Here is a 23,106-nt window from a genome sequence, read left to right as displayed (position 1 = left end):
TGGAAGGGCAGTATTTCACATGCGATTCAAAAAATGTTGTATATATTGCTTGCTGTGATTTATGCCCAGCATTTTACATGAGCAAAACCTCCAGAAAGTTTAACGAAAAGATACATGAACAATTATTAGATATTAAGTACAAGACAACAAAAGCCCTTTATAGCCATGCAGCACAGCATCCTATTCATGGCTTCAATGTACTCTTGTGGAGCAGGTTGGTTTTGATACCAGGGGTTATATAGTGAACAAGCATATTGATAAAAATGCATTAGTGTCAATTATGTTTGAATGCCACAAGTCCCCCTGGTTTAAGTGACGTATGTTCTATAACCCCCATTTTAAAGTTAAAAAGATTGGATGTCTGTCTATTTTAGATGGATGGTTTTCTTTACACGGTTTTTGAGAGTAGTTAATCCTTTGATCCCGATTATTCAAGGTCTACCCAAAGTTCATAAGTCTTTGGTGAACCCTCCCCTACGTCCCATTGTCTCTGGACGTGGCTGGTTAACAGAGCCTTTTTCGTTGTATTTAGAACATTATTTGAGACCAGTCGTGGACTCTAATGTCTTAAGGGACACTAAGCAGTTCCTTTTGGATCTTTATGACTATATTAAGAATGTAGACACTGAAGACTCATATTTCCTTGTCACGCTAGACGTGAAGAGCCTGTTTACTGTTCTACCCAATGATGTAGGTGTGATGATGACCCATTCCTATTTGTCTAGACACATGGACATGGGGAACAAACAGATAGATCTTTTAGCTTTGTTCCTTGAAGGTGTTTTGAGTAACAACGTTTTTATGTTTGATGGGGACATATACTTACAGAATGATGGCGTAGCTATGGGCACTTCTTGTGCCAATAGCTACGCCAACATAGTTATGGCTAGTTGGGAGGAGGAGAAGTTATTTACTCTTGATTCATTTAAGTCATCAGTTGGTTTTTATAGACGCTTTGTAGATGACCTCTTCCTCATTTGGAGAGGTGATGAGTCCAGTTTAATGGAGTTTGTGTCGTCTGTGAATACTCTACTTTTTTGGAGTTTACTGTCAATTTTTCTAATAACATTTCTTTTTTAGATGTACAAATTGAGAGATTTGACAGTGGCTTACTTAATACTGCTATACACAGGAAAACTTGTTACAAGAATACCCTACTGCATCGTGAGAGTATGCATCCTCGCTTTGTTTTTAATAATGTAGTTAAGGGGCAATGTATGAGAGCTTCGAGGCTGAACCCAGAGGATGAAGGTTACTTAAGGGAGATCGGTAGCTTAAGGGATATGTTTCTATAACGCCAGTATAGTCAGAGGGAGGTAGATCAAGCTATTTCTCAGACAGATATGTTGAGGATGACGAGGGCTAGTCCTTATTTTTCGGATAGGCATACAAATATAACATTGCCACCTCTCAGTGAACGGAATCAGTTTGTGAGGTTGCCCATGTTTTTTACCTATGACATGAATGAGATTAAACAAATTATAGGGAGGCACTGGAATACTTTATTATTAGATGAACGAATGGCAGGGGTAGTAGGTCCTAAACCAAATTTCTCTTTCAAAAATAAGAAGAATTTGAAACGTCTTCTGTGTCATCGTCCACTTAATAGGACGGTCATTGATCGGAAGGAAGACCAGGTTAATACTATACCCTGTCGTCAGTGCAGACAATGTGCTTTTATTGACACTAAGACAGAGTTTGTGCACCCTGTTACAGGGTTGATGTATACATTTTCTACCAATACAAATTGTTGGAGTGAGAATATAGTTTACTTAGCTAGGTGTGTTGCCTGCGAGGCATTTTACATTGGCAAGACCGATCGTAAATTGCGTGAACGTATTAGAGAGCATATTTACTCAATACGTGTTGGTTCCGAATCGAATGCCCTTGCTAAGCATTGCGCTTTAAATGACCCTTTGCACTCATTTGTCTTTTTTGTTTTGCAAAGTATCACTTCCAATCCCAGAGGAGGTGACATTGATAATTTCACTGAGGAATGTTAAGTGAGGTGGATCATTAGGCTCAGGGCAGATGTCTTCCCTGGGCTTAATGACAAGGTTTCTCTTAAGCCTATTCTTAAAGGTAGAAAGCTGCTTGTTAATAAATAAAGACTAATATACAAGTTGATGTTTTTATGATTTTATGTTTTTATATATGTATGTTTTAAATGTAGAGTCTTTTGAACTCTTATGATTTTAATAATTGACACTATGATGTGTTACTACGTGGACCAATAGATTTAGATTATCTGCTATTTAAACAGGATTGTTATAATAGTTTTGAAAGTCTGATGAAGCCTGATAGGTGAAAGCGCTAACTTGTAATAAACTGCGATACCGCTGAATTTGGCGTCTGTGGATTATTCTATGGTTGTATTGGATCGGAGACTATTTGTTTCACGCTAAGTTTGCTGCTATTTAGCTGTTCTTGAATTTACTGTGCCGTGGCTAACTTCTGTGGCTTATACGCATTGTTTGGGATTTATAGATAAATATATTTATCTCAATCGGGTTATGAAAATGTAAGAGTAGTGCAACAAATATATTTACTGCTAACCAGTCAATGCATGTCACTCTACACTGAATAGACAGTAACATTTTGTTTTGACCTGAGGTGTCAGGATGGTACATGGTCAGCACAAAAGAGTGGGAAGGGCATGTTTCTGGGTGGTAGATACGTTTTTGGGCTGTAGTTAATTGTAGAAAAGATAGTGGGGGAGTTCTAGCCAGTTTAGTTGAAGCAGAGAGGAACAGTGATGGGTAGAAAATTTTGCATTAGTAGCAAATTTGGTGACTTTGTTGTAGCAAGAGTCTAGTTTAGCACTCAAGGAGGACTGCAGATTGGTCAGGATTGGAGCACTGTATAGCAGAGTAGGAAGCAGGAAGGATGAGGCCAGGGAATTTTTTTTAGAGAGCCCTAACAAAATAGTTGTAATAAAAACAGGGCACCTAGTTTTTGATGGTTTTTTTTGATGTTGCTGTAGATGTGAAGGTCAAAAGTGAATTTGTCATCAATGACACCTAGCAATTTGGTACTAGGGACAACTTTAGTGAGGATGTTGATTTGGGAGCGAATGGAGAATAGTGACTTGTCAACGGGTTGGATTTTGTGGGGGTAAATATTAAAAGTTTTGTTTTATCGGGGTCAATGGCGAGATGGTTCTGGGACATCCAGGTTTCGGTGCAAGAAAAAGCTTCTTGGGTGAGATGCTGTAGTGCAGTGTCAGACTTTGAAGAGCAGATGATAGTTGAGTCATCTGCGTAATGGATAATGGTACTATGGCTAAGAGTGGTATGAAAGCTATTAACAAATATGAACCCAGTATTGAACCTTGGGGATTTATGGAAGGGGAAGAGAATTGTTGCCATATAGTAGATTGCTGCCCATTAATGAGGTAATTCATAAACCACTGTAGGGTAGGGGGAGATAGGTTGAGGTTAGAGAGTTTAGTAAACAGAAGGGAGCGGGATATAGTGTGAACTGCTCTTGATAAATCAAGGAAGAGTGCTGAGACTAGGGAACCAGCATCTCTAGCCCCGTTTACTGTATCCAAAAAGAAAATGAGGGCAGTGTTGGTGCTATGTCCAGGCCTAAAGCCATGTTGAGTGGGGGATTACCAGATGACTGAGCAACTGAGTATGAATACATTTCTCTAGAATTTTTGAAATGGGGGAGAGAATGGCAATAGGACAGAAGTTAGAGATGTCAGAGTTATTGCCACCTTTATGAAGTGGAAGAACAAATGCCTTTTTCCAGATATCAGGTATGCATCATTCTTGCTGATGGGATATGCTGTGGAGGAAACTGGGAGGTGCAGGTATTCTGTGGGTACATTATCTGGGACATTGGTACAGGGTTTGAGTTTGAGAAGTTTTTAATGGTGGAGGTGGCTATGGGTGAAAGTGTGAAAGGGGGAAGAGGATTGGAAGGGGAATGTACTAATGGTGTCCCTGGTGGGTCAGTGTTAATGGGTGGGAAGGTGGTAGTAAGTTTAGTGATGGTGTTAAAGAGGCTAGCTCAGAGTGCGATTTTCTGGGTTTGGGATGGGTTATTAGTTCCTGGGTGTAGAAGGGAGTGGATTGCTCCCCAGAATTGTTTCTTCTCCTGGTGTACAGTGAATAATCATTTTCCATAAACACTCTATTGCCTCCAACTAATACTTTGTCCTTTTGCCACAGTTTAGTCAGATCAACTCTTTCTTCAGCAGGTTTGCATATTTACTAATACAGGTCTTGGTTGCTTTCTCCTAGCCAGAATTGGAGTATATACACAGTGTGCCCTTTCAATTATTAATTCTTGCTGTGACTACTAACCCAGTTACTTAGTTTGTGCCTTCCTAAAATTAGAGTTTGTTCCTTCTAGTTTCTCTGGCACAACAGAAAATCTCAGATTTTCCCTATATGCTATCCTCTAATTCTACCATTTTTTGAAACATATCTTTTTGAACAGTCTCGTACTCAGCCAGCCTTTTTGTAATTTTGACCTCTTATTTTGTAGTTTTTATCATTTCGTCCAACTATGTTTAAAGCTTCCATTCTTTCCAGCCTTTTACTTATTTGAGTTGATATAATCCTTCAGTGTTTTCCTCATTTTAATCAGCTCTGAGCACATTTGACTTATTTTTCCTCAAGATCACTGGAAGGCATGTCTTGCACTAAAGTTTGAGCTTGAATTGCTTTTTGATGAACCGCTGCAGGATTCTTTCTAGTCGGTATTTTCTCTTCAACTTTTCTAGTTGATTTTCTTTCAGGCTCTCTATTTTCTTCTTTGCTGGCATCCAGGCAGTGCACTTAACTTGCCAGTAACTGAATTTACTAAGTGACAAGAGTTCCTGGCCCTTGTCTTGCAGTTTCTTTTTTTCACACTGGGAGAGCTGAAGTTAGCGGTTAATCAATGTGTAGCCATCTTGGAAAGTCAGAAGTTACATACAGATACCGGGTCTAGTTTTTGAGACGTTTCTTGGTGCTCAACAGCTTCACTTGGAGACATGACAGTCAGGAGTCACAGACTCCTGACGTCAGTCTACACAGTCACTAGTTTAGTGGTACACAACCTTTGTGTGGGGAGGGCCACTACACGAATTCTTAATGCATCAGCAGGCCACCTCAAAACATAGTAAGTCGTTATGAGTTAACAATAGGTACCAGTGACTGGCATTTTTACTTAAGACAGTAGTCCTGAAATTGCCCATTTTCTACATCAACTTTGCATTTAACTTTATTCTGGATTGCAGCCATGACTTATTACAAACTCTTGCAGAAAGTTGCTACTGTTTACAGACAAGTTATAAACAACAAAGAATAGTTACTTCCGCAGTTAAAATTAGAGGTGTGTGCAACTGCTGTCGATAGGCAAGTAAGAAAGTGCTGGAAAGTTTGCGTGACTAGAGTAAGGCATAGCATTTTTTTTCACTTTTTTAATTTTTGGTTACACTCAGAGGGCCGAATGGTGTTGCGTCAAGGGCCAGACGTTGTGCATGACTGCTCTACAGGCAACAATGGCATTCCATCACCAGGCAACTATGGATCCACCAATCAACCTCCTGAAACTAAATAAAAGTAATTCCAAAATATGTGACAAAGTACCTGGCACCTTTTTGCTGAAAGAATGGAATAAAGCCATTAGCAATCTTAGAACAACACCTTTGTATCAACCTTCAAGGGCATGGCAAATGAGTATTTAAACATACCACTTCAGTACTGGCTCAATTTGCTTTCTATTGAGGGACAGAATTACCTAAACTATGTGGTCCTACGACAATGAGGTATTAGCTATCCTTTTTAGCTGGTAATCCAATAGATGCAACATTATTATCCCCTTGCTGAAACTGCTCCTTACTCATTTTCTGTCTCATCCATAACTCTCAACAAAACTTTAGTCACTCCAGTTCTGATAGCCTAGCAGCTAGAAATTATTAAGACATACTACAGTACAAGAACTACACTGTACAATCCACAAACTTAAGTATTGCATCTTACAATGAACATTAAAGTCAATAAGTAATCTGTGTCTTTATTATGCTAATCTATAGACCACGTATTATGTTGATCTCAAACAGTAGGGTGGTTTGATTTCTGCTTTGAACTTTTCTTAATTTTTAGTTATGTGCTACGTGCTGTTGGTAACTAATTTGGCATTAATAACACTCAGTCTCTGGTTGTAAGCAATCTTTTTGTAATGTACTATATTACAGGCACATTGCATTGAGAAGTCAACAAAAAGCACCTCATCTAATACCATAATTTCACCAAAATACTTCAGAGTTTGCATGTTTCATCTTATTTATAAGCAGAAATGGAACAAGGAGCCATTATGAACCCAAGGTTGCACATCAATATGCAAACAAGGTATGTGTTTGTTAGAGTTGCATAATAAAACCGGTTACTTAAATTACCTAGACAAGTATGCATTCATGAGGACTCTGATATGCTAATCCAAGTAGGAGATGTTGCCTTTGTATGCATGCTTTAGTTACATTAACTGCATGCAAACATTTGTGCAGCTAGACTGCAAACAAAAGAAATCAGAGAGAATTAATAAAACAAAACTGTAAAAAACATTCCTCTGAGTATACAACAGATTAAGGAAACCCCAATACATCAGTGTTGTGTTCCAGACTCCATTTCCAAGTCAGTCCTGTTCCACTACAAAGTCCACAGCTTACTGTGATAAAATATGCAGATGGCACTGTTCTGCTATACAGCGGTTAAGTCCCCACCTTCTGTGCAAGAAATTATTTGAAGGGGCTTCACTTAGCTTGAACATTGGCAAAAGGAGTCAGCTTTGAGATAAAACAATCAATTTTTGCTTGCAATAATTAACATTACAGCAATCATTCCACAGACCTTATTAGCAATAAATACATAGACCTCACAGAAAAAAAAAAAAAAAAAAAAAAAAAAAAAACAGTTACATACTCACCATAATGTTCCATCTGCCTTGTCCGTTTTCATTCTTCAACAAATCAGTTTAGATCTGACCCTCTGATACGACTCTGACACTGCTTTCAGCTCGTGGAACACTGCAATTAGAGCCCTTCCCTTACCCATAATGCATTAGCCCCCTAATATACCTCAGTTCTCCTTTGCTGCCCTTTAAACTTGTATAACATAAAAGTAGATGAAATAACAGCATCTGGAGATCAAATAAAGGAACACCGATTCACCGATTCATTCAGCATTTTTCAATCCTTCCAAGTCAAATTAGTAGGTGTTAGACAGAGGGCAGTTGAAGAATGAACATTGACAACACAGATGAAACATTATGGTGAGTACATAACTATTTTATCTGATTATCTCATTTGTTGAAGAAAGAATGAAAATGAGAGTCCCCAGCTACTTGAACCCCAGGATGACTCTAAGAAAGGATATTCTCTAGCACCACTAAGTCAAAGGCTGCTCTTCCCCTCGAGACTAGATCCAGTTTGTAATGAGCAATAAAGGTACGAGTGTCAACCCAAGTTGCAGCTGCACAATCATCCAATGAAGATCTAGATAAAAAAGCTGAAGTTACCATAGACCTGGTAGAATGAGCTTTTGGTGGATTTGGTAAAGACTAACCCAATTTTTCGTAAACAAAAGTAATGCAAATCAGTTCGCCATTAAGCTAAAGTCACTTTAGAAACTGATTTGCCTAGTTTTGATTCTGAGAAAAAAAAAAACTCTTCGGATTTCCTGAAATCTTTGGTTCTATGAAGATAAAATGGTAATTGTGAACATCCAAATGGTGTAACATATACCTTCCTTTACCTGAGAAATTTGTACAGAATCACAAAAACGGCAAAAGAAGCAGACTGGAACATATATGGTCTGATGAAGCATCTGTAGATGTGAAAGTGTTTTATATGCATTTTTTTTTAGATGCTGCTTTAAAGTTTGGATTGAATATTTTTAACTTGCACAGTGAGGCCATGTTCCAGTCTTCTTCTTTTGCTATTTTTATGATTTGTTTTGAAGTGGAGGCCTGGTTAACTCGAGACAGAACCTTTTTATTCTTTGGATTGGCAAATTGGGAAAGAAGGTTGATAACCTGGTTAATATTAGATTCTGACACCACCTTAGGAAGAAAGGAGGGGTTGGTTCATAAGGATACCCTATCCTTATGAAAAAATCAAATGAGGAGGCTTGGAAGACGGGACCTGTAGTTCCAAACCTCTTCTAGCAGAGGTAATGGCTAATAAAGGCAGTTTTCCAGGTCACTTAGCTGATGGTTCAAAAGACGACGGACAATGATTGCAAAATAAGAAGTTATGTACTCGCCACAATGTTCCATCTGAGTAGGTAACTTCATTTGTCTGCAACCTGTGGGATATGGATCCGATCTTGGATCAGAGCCGGCAACTTCTGTCATAGCATAGATCCGAGCTCCTCCCCTTACCCATAATTCCCTGCCTACCCTGACTGACCTCAGATCAAGTTTGCGCCATAGCACAGCTGATAAGTGTCCCAAAGGGAACATATGCCAATAACCATAAGAACGATCATTTTGGTCAGGGGGGAGGAGGGGGGGATGGTTGCAGACAAATGAAGATACCTACTCAGATGGAACATTATGGTGAGTACATAACTAAGTTCTTAATGTGAAGTAGGAACTTCATTTGTCAGCAACCTGTGGGACAGAGTCCCCAGCTACCTAAATCTTGGGTGGCCTTCATGGAAGGATATTCCGGAGCACTGCAGAGCCAAAGGATGCCCTACCTCGGGAGACTACATCTATTTTATAGTGGCTGATAAAGGTGTGAGATGAAGCCCAAGTGGCTGCGGAACAAATGTCATCCAGTGGAACCCTAGCTTGAAAGGCCGCAGATGTGGCAACGGCCCTAGTAGAATGAGCATGGACTCCTTGAGGTGCAGGCCTTCCCGAGCTCTGATATGCTAAAAGAATACAACTAGAGATCCATCGAGAGAGAAACTTTAGAAACTGGCTTTCCGAAATTACTTTTGGCAAAGGAGATAAACTGATCGGATTGCCTATGATCAGCAGTTCTATGGATATAAAAACGTAGTAGTCTGTGTACGTCTAAGGAATGTAGCTTGTACTCTCCTCTGTTTTGGAAGTTGGGGAAAAACACTGGAAGATTGATCGATTGATTGATGTTCGCTTCTGAAGATACTTTAGGTAGAAAGGACGGATTGATCCAGAGGTAAACCCTATCCGGGTGAAAGACCAGATATGGTGGTTTGACACAAAGAGCTTGCAATTCCGACACTTTTTGGCTGAAGTTATGGCCACCAAAAAGGCGGTCTTCCAAGAGAGAAATTTGAGATCAACCGTGGCCGCCGGTTCGAAGGGGGGGACCAGTCAAGGCCTGTAAGACTAAAGATAAATCCCATGGAGGTACCACCTCTTTGACTGGAGGCCTAAGGAGGAAGGTACCCTTGAGGAAGGTCTTACACAGTTTGGAAGTGATAAGAGGGCCAGACTCTTGCCCCACGTGATAGTATGAGATTGCTGCAAGTTGTACCTTGACTGTGGAAGAACTAGCCCCCTGGTGAAAGAGAGGTTAGAAAATCTAGAACCAACGCTATCGGGGCTGTAAAAGGGTCTAAATAATGGTTTTCTGCCCAAATGGTGAAGCGTTTCCACTTACTTCGATAAACCTTCCTGGTGGAAGGCTTATGAGCTGCTACAAGAATGGCTTTGACAGGTGATGAGATCCCGGGAGTCCTTATGAGGAGTGGAACTGGAGCAACCAAGCCGTCAGCTTGAGGTTGACCAGGTTCGGAGTCGGAAGACAGAGAGGGTGAGAAATGAGATCCGGGAGGGGATCCAGAATCCATGGTGGATACACTAGGTGAGACCATAGGTAAGGGAACCACGTCTGACTAGGCCAGAATGGGGCAATGAGGATCATCTTGCTCCCCAACTGCCTGGCTTTCTGTAATAATTTCAACATCAGGGGAAGAGGAGGGTAAGCATAAAGCAGACCGGGAGGCCAAGCATGAACTAGAGAGTCTCGGGACTCCCGGAGGATCAGAAGCAATGTCGTTGCATTTGGTGTTTGAAGGAGGCAAAAGATCACAACAAGGTTGCCCCATCGGGCAAATACTTGCTCTGCAACTCGATGGTTGAGAGACCATTCGTAAGGAGTCAGGATAGTACGACTGAGCCTGTCCGCTAGAATGTTGGACCGTCCCGGAATGTGCGTTGCGATGAGAAAGCGGTTGGTGGAAATCGCCCATTCCCACACTCTCATGGCCTCGCGGCAAAGGGGGTAAGACCTGGTTCCCCCCTGTTTGTTGATGTACCAGACGACCGACATGTTGTCTGTCTGTACTGCAATCGTCCCTACCGAAGAGAGTTGTGTAATGCCTGCAACGTCAAAAGCACCGCCCTCATCTCTAGGACGTTGATATGCAAAGAGGTCTCTACGTCGTTCCACATGCCTTGGACTGCCCCCCCCCCCACCCCAGGCGAGAAGCGTCCGTGGTCACAGTGTCGACTGGCGGTGGTAGTGAGAAGGGAAGTCCCGTGTGGAGATTGGGAGACTGGAGCCACCACACGAGCGATCTTCTGCAAACCTTGCTTAAGGAAATGGGATGAGACAGGGACCATTGTACCTGGAGGGTCCACTGCAGGACCCTCATGTTCAACCGGGCCAATGGCAGCAGAGGGATTGCAGCCACCATAGATCCTAGGGCCCTCAGGACCAATTCTGCCGAAGGAGTTTGCAGTTGAAGGATGGCCTGCACGTGCAACATCAGGTTCCAAAGCCGATCTGGAGTCAAGAACGCAAGCATCTGTCTGGAATCCAGTCTCGCCCCTATAAAATCCAACACCTGTGTAGGGATGAGAGAGGATTTGGTCATGTTGATGGTTAATCCTAATAGTGGAGCCAGACTGAGGAAATAATCTCTGCATGAACAAAGTAGATGCCTTGTTGGGGCCGTAAGGAGCCAGTCGTCCAGGTATGGGAAGACCTGAATTCCCTGGACTCTCAGGTGGGCCGCTATTATCGCTAGGACCTTGGTGAACACTCTGGGGGCTGAGGTGAGACCGAAGGGGAGGACCCCAAATTGAAAGTGACTGGCTCCCAGCCAGAAGCGGAGAAACCTCCTGGAACGCCTGTCCACTAGAATGTGATAGTACGCATCCTTGAGGTCGATGGAGCACATCCAGTCGTCCTCCCGCAATAAGGGGAGGACGAATTGCAACGTGACCATTCGGAACTTTTCTTTGGGTACCGCCAGGTTTAGGAGAGAGAGGTCGAGGATGGACCTCAAGTCCCCCGTCTTTTTTGGCACCAGAAAGAACCTTGAGTAAAACCCTGATCCGATTTGATCTGGGGGGACGGGCTGGATGGCTCTTTTGCAGAAGCTGCTGAATTTCTGCAGCAGCCGCCTCCCTCTGACTGGGTGGTACGTCGGGGAGGCCTCTGATTCTAGGGGTTATGATAAAGGGAATTTGGTAACCTCTGGATATAATACGAAGCACCCAGCGATCTGTTGTTATTGACTCCCACATTGCTAGGTGCCTCGAAAAACGCCCCCCGACTGCCTCCAGAGTGGAGCAGCTGGGTAACCCCTCAGGGGTTCTGCGTGGGCCTCTCAGAGAACGGTTCTCTGGACCCAAAATTCCTGGGGCCCCCTCTGCCTCTGGGGCGGCGTCCTCCCTGTCCTCTGCCACAAGAGGACTGGTTGTCCTGAGCAGACTGGGATTGATGCGATTTTCGGAACCACATCATCTTCTGACCCTTTTGGTTCTTGGAAAAGGACCTCTGGGGTGCAGAGAACCGGACTCCAACGGCAGACAAGGTCTTCCCATCTTTCTCGCTCTGGACAAGAGTGTCGCAAACGGTTTTGCCGAACAGTGCAGAACCATCAAAAGGGGCATTCGCGAATGACGCCTTGAAGGGATCCAAGAAGTCACAGTGACGGAGCCAGGCCAGTCTCCTCAAGACAAGCCCGACTCCGCCTGCTCTAGCGGCTCCCTCCGTAGCATGAGACAACAGCCGCATAGAGGTGTTAGAGATAGAGCGGAGGGTGGCCATTCGGGAGGAGTACAGATCCTTGTCTCCCTCCGACATGGACCCTGGGGGGGAAGCAGTGTATTCCTTAATTAGATCCCGCTGCATTCGAATAACGTGTGCCATGTAGTTCAAGGCCCTCAGACAGTCGCTGAACTGAAGGCCCGCTTCCCAAGACGGTCCATCGCGCGAGACTCCTTGCTCGGAGGATGAACCGTGGGGCTCTCCTGAGCCAACTCTTTCTTGGTGGCTGCAGCCACCAACATGGCATCCACAGGGGGACCTCTGCTCCAGTGTGATCTCTCTGCAGGGGGGCTCAAAATGTTGTCCGGGCGCTTGGGGATTGGCTCTACGGTGTCCGGTTCCTTCCAAGCCCTAGAGGATATGAGATCCACCAGGGAGTCGGGTGGAGGGGACACCCAAGAGGTAGATGGCCCTGCCTCAAATGTCTCAAGGAATACGGACTCATCAGAGGAAGCCTTGGGGGCAGACCACCCACCCCTGATTTTGAGCATTTCCATGTCTCCTCGGGGGGTGACCTAGGGGAGCCTTCCCCTTCATCTAAGTCCGTATCTTCGGTGAGACTCTCAGGGGACTCTATGTGCCTCCTCTCGCACTTTGCCTTGTGAGGAATCTCCTCGGGGGGGCTGTCCGAGGAGTCCTCATGGACTGTATCTTGTTCCACTGGAACTACTAGAGGCGCTGAGGCAGGCTGCCCTGAAGGCCGGATGAGGGGAGCCAGGACCAGATAAGGAGTGCGGGAGGGAGCCGAAGCCAGGACCGGAGGCCTGGAAGCACTCGACAGTGCCCTCTCCACCGCAGCGAAAGCCGAGGGGGAGCCGCTCTGACGGATCCGAGATCAGACTCCCACTCGGATCCGAAGTGGGGATCGGACCCGGTGCCGAGAACGTCGGATCCGAGGGACCGGTGCACTCCGACCGGGACAGAGCCGAAAGCACCCAGAATCCCTCGGATCCGAAGCTCGGCCCACGGCTCCGAGAGGTCAGATCCGACAAACTCGAGGGAGCAGTCGGAGCCGATGTGCCCAGCACGGTCGGCTCCGACCCACCCCCCCGGATCCAACGTGGCTCGGTTCAGAGCGCTCCGAACCCGGAATGCGGGTCGGAGAAGGAGCAATAGGGGCGAAAAAAGGGGTCGAGCTCCCCCCCCCCGGAGGGGGAGGAGGCAGGAGCACTTCCATCTGCATCTGGGCCTGGATGAATCTCCTCATCATCCGGTCCAGGTCCGCATCTGACATGCTAAAAGTGGACCTCGAAGAGGCCACAGAGGCAGACCTGGAGTGCCGCCTCGATGACCGACGGGAACCGGGTCACCTCCTCCTCGGGTCCCGGGGAGAAACAAGGGGATCGGATCCGAGGAGGAGGAGACAGAAGACCTAGACGGAGAAGCCCTCTTGGCGGGCGGGGCCAATGAAGAGTCCTCGGCCCGCCGCTTAAGGTGCTTCTCTCTCCGCTCCTCTTTCCTGGACTCCCTATCCTCCGGAGCCGAAGCGGGAGGTTGAGTCCCGGTCGGAGGAAGGGAGGCAGGAGTGACCGCTATCAGGGGGGGCAGCGGTCACCGAAGTACCGGAGGCCGAAGCAGAGTCTGGGGGTAAAAGGCCCGCCAGAACCAGCTTCGACCTCCGATCCTCAAGTGCCCTGGGGTTGAACGCCGCGCAAATTGCGCAACCCGAAGAGCGGTGTTCAACCCCAAGGCACCTAACGCACCGAGTGTGGCCATCAGCCGGTGAAAGCTTGTGAACACACTCGGTGCATTTCGAAAAAATGGCTTTAGGGGCCTCCGACATTACTAAAGTAAAGCACACTCATTAGGCCCCTAACACTCAAGTCACACACACACGCTACGACCAGCAGGGGAGGGAGGAATATTTTAAATTAAAATTTAAGCTGAGAAGCTAAAACAACAATAAGTTTAACGTTAAGGATAAACCTACCACGCACACACAATCACTCAATCAGAAAACAAGAAAGAAAACTTTTTTCTCACAAACGCCAAGAGCTCTGGAATCTAGCTGTTGCTTGAAGAGCGGCAAACTAGATCTGGGGTCAGTCAGGGTAGGCAGGGGATTATGGGTAAGGGGAGGAGCTAGGAGCTCGGATCTATGCTATGATAGAAGTTGCCTGCTCAGATCCGAGATCGGATCCGTATCCCACAGGTTGCTGACAAATGAAGTTCCTACTTCAGATCAATAATTAAATCCCACAGAGGAGTGGTATCTTTTAATGAGGATCTAAGAAAAGCTCCCCTTAGAAAGGCTTTACAGCATTTGGAAGAGGCCAGAGATGAATTATTTACTCCTATATGAAAAAGTACAATTAGCTGCCATTTCCAGTTAACAGTAGAAGAGCTAGCACCTTCATTAAAAATTGCACCTAAAAATTGCACCTAAAAATCCAAGAACTTGAGGAACTGGTGCTGAAAAAGGAAGTGTCTTTTTTGCTGCACCCCAAAAAATAAATTTTTCCATTTACTTCTGTAAAATTTTCTAGAGGAAAGTTTGTGGGAAGATAAAAGAATGTGGTGGACAGAGAGGAGAGCCTGGGCTGTGCAGCAGAAGTGGAGAAACCCTGCGGTCAAACTTTAGGACTAGAATGCCCGATGTATCATGTCTGTCGGGTGAGACAAAAGGTCTTGAGTTGTACCCAGAAGTCAGGGTGGGTGAAGTAGATTAGGCCAAAGAAAGGAAAAACAAATCTGACGAGGCCAGTAAGGCAATGAAGATAAGTGCTGTTCAATCAAGATGCTTTCTGAAGAAATTTTGGGGATTAGAGGTACTGGCAGGTAGGCATAGAGGAGACTGGGGAGCCAATCGGGGAGAACAGCATCACTCAGTGATTTCCCCCTATGGGGGGGGTGAAATCATGGCAAAGAACCTGCTGCACTTGCCCCCCTCGTGACCCTATTTAGGAAGAGTCCATGGTAACTATGGCCTTGGGCTGAGGAAGAATAAAGGGGCAACCTAGCATTATCTGATTGGAGTATATCCACCACAGGAGAATTCTTGCAGGCCTGAGTTATCTTGATATAGTTGGATAAAGGTTGGTGAAGAATGGACCACTAAGTTGCTAGGATACATTGAAGAATTTACATGTGTTACCTTGCTAGTAGGACCAAAACTATCACAGCAGACATTGACCTCAATGCTTGTATGATCAGTTGAGCTGAAAGAGAAGAACTTTGAATTATCTTTTTGACCTGGAATTGAATGGCCTTGAATTCTCGACAAGGGTGAGAGGCCGTCATTGATGTTATATTTAACAAGGCTCTAACTCCAATATCAGAGATGATTCAAGTCGAGATTTCTTGTAATTGATGGTAATTCTCAGGTGAAAGCATAACTGGAGTACATAATCTCATGTTTTGATCAGATGATGCCAACTGGAATGGTTATGAGCCAGTCATCCAAATACAGAAACACCTGGAATCCCTGTAGCCTCAAGTGAGCTGCTACACATTTGATCACCCTGGAGGCTGTGGTGAGACCAAAGGGAAGAGCTCCAAATTGGTAATGCCTGGCTCCCAGCCAGAAGCATAGGTATTTCCTGGATCAATTGTTTATTTTGATATGATAGTACACATCCTGAAGATCCACTGAGCACATCCAATCATCCTTGTGTAGAAAGGGCAGAATGGACGACCATCCAGAACTTGGTGTACTGAACGGACTTGTTCAGAATACAGAGATCCAATACTGGTCTCAAGTCCCCCATTTCCTTTGGCACTAAAAATAAAGTTAAGAACTCTTTCCAGGTCTGGGCGTGACCTCTTGGATGACTTTTCTAGCAGCTTGTTTATATCTAATGTCGCTGCGTCCCTGCTTTGATTCCTGTCAAATGAAGTGATAGGGAAAAGGGTATTGCATTACCCCTGGTAATGATTTGCTACACCCATGAATCTTCTGTAATTCCTAGCCAGGTTCTCTGGTACAGCAATAAATGACCCCCAAATGCCTCCAGAGGTGAACAGTCTGGCCTCCTTTCAGGAGCACTGAAAGGGTCTTATCTCATATCTCTAGATCCCAGTTTCTGTGGGCCACCTCTGCCGCATGGGTGGCATCTTCCATTAGAATTCCCCCCTCTGCTCCTGGAGGAACTATCTCCATGTGGATCTTTGAAGGGAACCTGGGACTTTCGAACCACATTTTTTGACTGCCTCATTCATTCCTAGAAAACGTTCTTTTTGGGGTCGAAAAACATACTCCCACAGCAGACTGGATTTAACCTTCATTTTCACACCTGGATAGTGTATTTTATTTTACTCTGGGGCCAAATAAACAACTTCTGTCAAAGGGAGCACTGACAATGGAAGACTTGAAGGGCTACACAAAATTACACAGGTGCATCCAGGCGTATCACCTAAAGGAGATGCCTGAACCCACTGCCCTTGAGGTACCTTCAGCTGTGTGGGAGAGAAGCCTCATGGATGAGTTTGATACAGATTGTATGGTGGCCAACTTGTGAGGCAATCAGCTCTCTGCCTGTGAAATAATGGTCCCAGAGAAGGATTTGTAAGTTCTTTAATCTAATCATTCTGGAGTCTAGTGAAGTGTGCCAAGTAATTCAGCGACCAAAATGCAAATATCACCGATGCATATACATGGTTCCCAAAAATCGGTCCAGTAACCTAGACACTGTTAGGGGGATGGACAGGAACTTTGTTCTGCTAGTTCTTTCTTCGTGGCCATCCAACATTGGAACCATGGCATTAACTGGTACTGTCTTGCTCCAGGAATTCCCTGTTCTTAGGTGTTGCCAAGATCCTGTCTGGGGATCAGCTCAATAAAATCAGGTTCCTTCTACACCCATCGAGAAAAAAAATCAATGAGCTCATCAGCAATCAAAGTCACCCAGGAAGTAGATGAGCCAGCTCAGAAAACCTCCAGTAATATGGACTCCTCTTAGGAGGAAGGGTTGTTGGTAGACCAACTACCTCTTTGCTTGAGAATGTCTAGAATTTCTCCAAAGGAGACATCAGGTGGTGATCTTGGGGACCCTTCCTCCTCAATGAAGTCTGTATCCTCTGTGACAGACTCCTGAATGGAGTTGAAGCGCCTCCTCTTGCACTTTTTCTTTCTAGGGCCTTTTGGTGGGATGTTCTGGACAGGCATTAGAAGAGAACAATATACCTTGCAGGCTAACCTGTGACTTACCTGGACTGGCTGTCCCTGCAGCACAAGTTGAGGCTCAATACACAAACACAACTGGGGCTAGAAATTAGGATACGAGGAGGATGGAAATGTCCTTTCTCTAGGGGCAGAGAAAGCAGAATGCCTTGGACAGAAAGACAGTCTTCTCAGAACATTCTTCCAGACTGTCGGCTCCCTTCAACCGAAGACAAACCATTTGAGGAAGAAGTCTGATCAGAGCTGTCCAGCACCAAGGCTCTGAGGGGCAGAGATTGTGACAACAACTTTAAAGTAGACCCCAACACCCCAGATATGGCACAGATGCTTCAGCTCTGAAGTGCTCAGAGCCAGTCCACTCAAATGTCACTGGAGTCGAAAATACCATAATCTTTGGATCCAATGCGGATTGTTTCAAGATGCTCGGATTCAACTGCTCAAAAACCAAAGGTCAGATTGGAGGAGGAGTCAGTATAGGCAGAGTAGTACTCACAAAGGTCTCCAGACCCAATGGGGTCAGAGTCGGGAGAACCCCATTTGTATTTGTCTCAAAAGGAACTTCCTCCAAATCCCATCCACAACAGCCTCGGTCAGACTTGAAGAATGAGTGGTAGATGCTATGGTTGATGCTTTAGAGTGGTGATGCTTGGGAGATCTGTCTAGGAAAGGAGAAGGGAGGACACCGAATTCAAGAGCAGAGGAGATCTGACCTGTGGTGATTTATCTGAGTTTGTCTTTGGATCCAAAGGTTACAATACCTTGTGAGCCAGTTCTGATCCCAGAGTTGAGGAACTTGTAGGATCCGGGGAACGCTTCTTAGCCTCATTTTTCTTAGAGTTTTTAGGGGTTTGAGCCCCAGATGATGCTTTGGAAGATTTACTAGAAAAGCTCACCAGACTCTGCTACACTTTACTGTGAAGGAAAGGTTAGTTTGCTTTTCATTTATTGTATTTTGTATTACTTTATTGCCTTTTTATATTTTGAATACTGTGATTTGTTTTCTTTACCTTGTGTTTTACTTATATTCTGCTTTTAACTGCATATTAAAACTTCAAAAGAGACCACAGCGCTCTCTCTTGTGAGTCGGGCAGAAATTTTTTCCTCACCCACCCACCCGCTTACTGTCGTGTTCTTAAATACCACTGTCTTTCTAGTTGCCTGCCTCTTATGTTAATTTGACCACATATCTCATTTCCTCTCTGCTTTCACTGGCTTGTGCGAGTAAGCACAAAATTATCATTTTGTGAAATCACTCCCCTTCAACTATTTAAATTAATTGGCCATCCTACTGTATTCCATAGTACCAGAATACAAAAGTGACCACCCCCTTTCACTCTATCTTGCTGTTTTAAAAATAGTGACTCTCCACTAAAACTTTAGACAGGTAACTACTTTCACATCTAACTTATCTAGTGCACACTGCAGTGTTTAGGATAAACCATTTTTTTTCATCTTACCTTTAAGCATCCCTGTAACTAGCACCTGCTCTAATACCTGCTGTAAAGCACTAGGAAGTCAAACTGATACAAGCACTCAATTCTCCTTGAGGATAAATTAATCATAGGCACTAAACAGCCTAATATTGCAAAGTATCTTGCTAAGGCAAGAGAAAACAGCTCCTGTACTTTTCAAAAAAGCACCAAACCAGGCATGTCCAAGGGACAGCTTCCGGTGATTTCTCCTGTACACCTGGTGAATCTGGACATACTGGGGCAATGCAGCAATTGCCTCATCTACCCAGACAACCCTCTCCTCCTACCACCCAACACTACAACTTGTGAGAGATGTACTTAGCCAAACTGGAAGCAAAGCTCTCTCCACCCAAAATTGTGCTAGACAGTCAAGAGGAGAAGGTTACCACCCACACTACACCTCAAGCAACACACAGCCCTTTCTAAACCCACACCACAAACACCCACACATAGCAACATTAAATCCACATATGTGGAGGCCCTTAACTGTAACCTGCCTAAACAACAAGGACCTCTGAAGCTGAAATGCAAACACCAATCACAGCCAAAGTGTCACATAGCTCACACCACTGTGAAAAGGCAAGACAACTTACCTAACTACCTTAGGTGACTCTCTAGTCAGGCACACTGATGTCCCCCTTACCAGGCTGAACAAGGAGAAAATTAGTCAGCTGCCTGTCGGGTGCCAGGATCCACCACACAACACATGCACTCAAGTCACTCCACAACAAGTACAAATATGACTCTGTCATTGTCCATGTTGGAGTGAATGACTTAAGACTTACCTCCCTGGACTATATGAAGAGAGACATGAAGAGCTCTCGGATCATGTGGCCCTTGCAGGTATGACCCTAGCCCCGAGTAGCATCCTGGCTTCGCCCAGAATGATACCACAATATAAGGACAAAATGATTGACTTCAACAATTGGCTAAGCTTCTGGTGTCATTCAAAGGAGATCCAGTATCTGTCTGCCTGGGACGACATGATCAACAGACCACGATCCTTTGCCAGAGATGGTCTGCACCTGTCACCCCTGGGATTCAGGTTACTGGCTAAGGTTCTTGCCACCCTTATAGTGCCTTTTTTAGGCAAACTTCAAAGGACAAAACCACCACCGTAACAAGTACAAGCATCCAAATTCGGAAGGTAATGCTAGAAGTCTAAACCTCAAAATGCACTCTCTCGAAGCACTCCTAAAAATGGAGAACATCAACATCTGTGCAGTAAATGAGACCTGGTTCAAGGCTCCAGAGAACACCCCTGCAATACCAGGCTGCAACTCTTACCACACTTTTCTGACACCAAACCAGGGCCGAAACACTAAATGTGGAGGAGTGTCCATATTCACCAAGGACATTCACACCACCAGGCTAGTTGCCCAACACAATGCGTCTGAAATTCTCCAGGTGCAACTAACACTAGGTAAGACTGCAATCCAAATTGTAGCTTGCTACAGATCCCCCACCATGCCCCAAGATTCTCACTACGCCTTTCTAAACATACTGGAAAATATTAAGATACAACCAAACACCCTAATACTGGGTGATTTCAACTACCTTGCCATTAACTGAGAAAACTACTCATGTACCAACACCTTTGCCCAACGGTTCTTGGAATTCATAAATTCCAATGTCCTGGATCAACTAATCCATAGTCTCACCAGGGGCTCCAATATCCTAAATCTGGTCATTACCAACATGGGAAATCGATGCTCCATACCCATGATCACCCCTCGTTGGTCAGGTCTGACCATAAGCTAACAACCCTTAACATCCACATCCCACCCCCCAAGTAAGGAAACTTCCAAAAAAAACTTCTCTAAAGCCATCTTCATGCTACTCAAGTCAGAAGTGACAAACTTCATGATACCCATGCAGATGGGTACTGAAAGTTCAACTGCCAAATCCTACACTAAGGCACTGTACAAGCACATCCACTCATGCATGAACCGTGCCATCCCAAATAAAACCAAGATGCTCTCCTCCAAAAAAAGGACGCTCTCCTCCAAAAAAAGGAATCCAATCTGGTGGTCCCCTGCCATAAACAAACTTTACAACCAAAGGAAGAAAATGTTGCAGAAAAGAGGAAAATCCCAGGATGCAAAAAACTCCTTTACCAGCCTCAGTAAAAGCTGAGATCCCTCATAAAATCTTCCAAAGCTAGTTATGAAAATAAAATTGCCAGATTCCAAAGACAACCCAAGGAATTCTATAACTATCAAGAAACTAAATGGCAATGCTCATATCTGCTCTGAGCCACAACAAAATGGCATTAAATATACTGATCCCAAGGATATTGCCAATATCCTGGCAGATCAGTTCAGTGCCAACTTCACCCTCCTCTCACGCCCTAAACGGCCCATCTCAATACCGAAGACTGCCAAATCCCGGTAACAGCCACACAGGTAAAAAACGCACTCTACAAAGCTAAGAATACAGCATCCATGGGACCAGATGACATCCCGGGCTGTGTATTACACGAACTACAAAATGAACTGGCACCTCACCCAAGTGTCATGTTTAACCATAGCCTCACCTCAGGCTTCATGCCCACTGAGTGGCGCACAGCTACAGTTAACCCACTCCACAAGGGGGATCCACACCTTGGATCCCGGGAACTACCGCCCCATCAGTCTGACGAGCCTGATCTGCAAGGCCATGGAACGTATTATTATGGAACTTAAAGACATTGGCTACCTTCAAACACTGGACCCCACCCAGTTTGGGTTCGTGAAGGGCCGATCTTGTCTCCTGAACCGGATTGACTTCGAATTAGTCTCCAGAGCAGTGGATGAGGGAAAGGCGGTCCACACAGTCTATCTGGACCTCGCCAAAGGCTGTGACACCATCCCCCACTCTGGAATCACAGATAGACTTACTAAGCTGGACATTAATCCCTATGTCACTCGATGGGTTGCCAACTGGCTTACTGCCAGAACCCACACTGTAAAAGTAGCAGACTCCAAGGTTCAGTCCTGGGAATACTCTCGTTTGGCATCTACTTCTCTGAAGTACAGGCCAACACTAAGGGACTCTGGCTAACAAAGTTCACAGATGACTGCAAACTGGGAGCCATTAACAAATCCCCAAATTATGTGGCTACTCTACAAAAGAGCCTTACAGAAACGGATGCTTGGTGCCAGAGTCATGGGCTCAAGCTCAATGCCAAGAAATGTATAATTATCCCCTTTGGGGGAAAAAACATGTACCCATGAATTACCACATAGGTGGTAGTACACTAAACATTGAAAGTGTGATAAGAGACTTAGGGACACAGGTGGACAGTGGTCTCATCTTCGATAACCACATCGCCACAACAGTCAGGAAATCCTATGTGGCACACCTCATCAGCAAAGGCTTTTCATCCAGAGAAAAGGAGGTCATTGTCCCACTGTACTCATCCCTCATTAGACCCATTATAGAATACAACACCCCATTTGGTATGTACCTCTCAAGACATCTGCACCAACTGGAAAGGCTGCAGAAATACCTCACTAAAAGAAACAGGCCTAAAGCAGATGCCCTACGCGGACTGCCTTAAAAAACTCCAGCTATACTCTGTAGCATATAGTCTACTCAGAGGAGATCTACAAGGCCATGTCAAACCCAGAGCTGTTGGACATGCTACACTTAAAGAAATCCCAATCACTCAGAGCAACACGCTCCAGGGATCTAAACCTTGTCATCACAATGAACAAAACATGCTGAAGGGATAGGTTCCTGACCCAGAGACTCCCCAGACTCAGGAATAAACTGCCCATACATGTCAAGCAGAGCACCTCTTTGGCCCTCTTCAAAGGGAACTTTGACGATTGGATGGGAGAAAGGAAATTCACTCTGGGGATCACGTCAGTCACCCTGCTAGACAGGGGTCCAAGGAAGTAAATATTGTGGGTAGAAATAGCCAGGGAATGGTTATGGCTAGACTTGTTTAGGCCCTAGGGCAGATAGCATAGTACCAACCTATGAACCTATTTAGAAAGAAGTAACTCTCTCAAGATACATTTTTTTCAATCAATTAAAGCCCTAGGGTTGTCATAAGCAGAGTCTACATTTGCAGGGCCTAGACGATATGCACAATTAGAATTTGCATTGGAAAGAGGTATTTCATGGCCACAGGCTGTATATCTTTTAAAGCCAGAAGGTTTTTCGGCAGTTGCTCTAATTTACAGGAAGAAGGATTTAGAGAAAGATTTTTATTTGACTTTTTTTTTTTTAGTGCAAGAAAATTGCCAACGATGGCAATCTAAAGATGTGCTAAGAAACATTTACCAACTATGTTTGTAAATTATTACATAACTACAGTGTAATAGAGAAGGGAGGAGAAGTAGTTTTAAAGTGAAGTTTTTTAAGAAAAAAGTTGATAAAGAAATACACTTGTGAACACTACTACCAAAGAATTTGTAGTGACCACGTCCGTATGCAAAGGTGACAAACGAGATCTGAAGTATGTTTGCAGACTACTGCATAGTGGATAAGGAAGTAGCTTGAGAGTTGCAGTGTTCCACAATCTGGAAATGGAAATA

General features: G+C 44.5%; 1 protein-coding gene across 1 annotated transcript in view; it reads right to left on the bottom strand.

The window, feature by feature from the left end:
* Nucleotides 1–23,106, bottom strand: part of SHCBP1 (SHC binding and spindle associated 1) — a 499,020-nt gene that overhangs the window by 252,092 nt on the left and 223,822 nt on the right. The window contains exons 9-13 of the mRNA XM_044081658.1: nt 20,226–20,236; nt 19,207–19,251; nt 5,943–5,959; nt 5,620–5,642; nt 4,972–4,978 (exon numbers count right to left, since the gene is read on the bottom strand). Of these exons, the coding sequence (XP_043937593.1) occupies nt 4,972–4,978; nt 5,620–5,642; nt 5,943–5,959; nt 19,207–19,251; nt 20,226–20,236 (103 nt within the window). The remainder of the gene's footprint in view (nt 1–4,971; nt 4,979–5,619; nt 5,643–5,942; nt 5,960–19,206; nt 19,252–20,225; nt 20,237–23,106) is intronic.

Source organism: Protopterus annectens, chromosome 8.part1, assembly GCF_019279795.1.
Source record: "Protopterus annectens isolate FY-2018-M chromosome 8.part1, PAN1.0, whole genome shotgun sequence".
NCBI classification, from domain to species: Eukaryota; Metazoa; Chordata; order Ceratodontiformes; family Protopteridae; genus Protopterus; species Protopterus annectens.
Note: the sequence above shows the minus strand (reverse complement) of the source record. Positions and strands in the feature narration are given on the sequence as shown.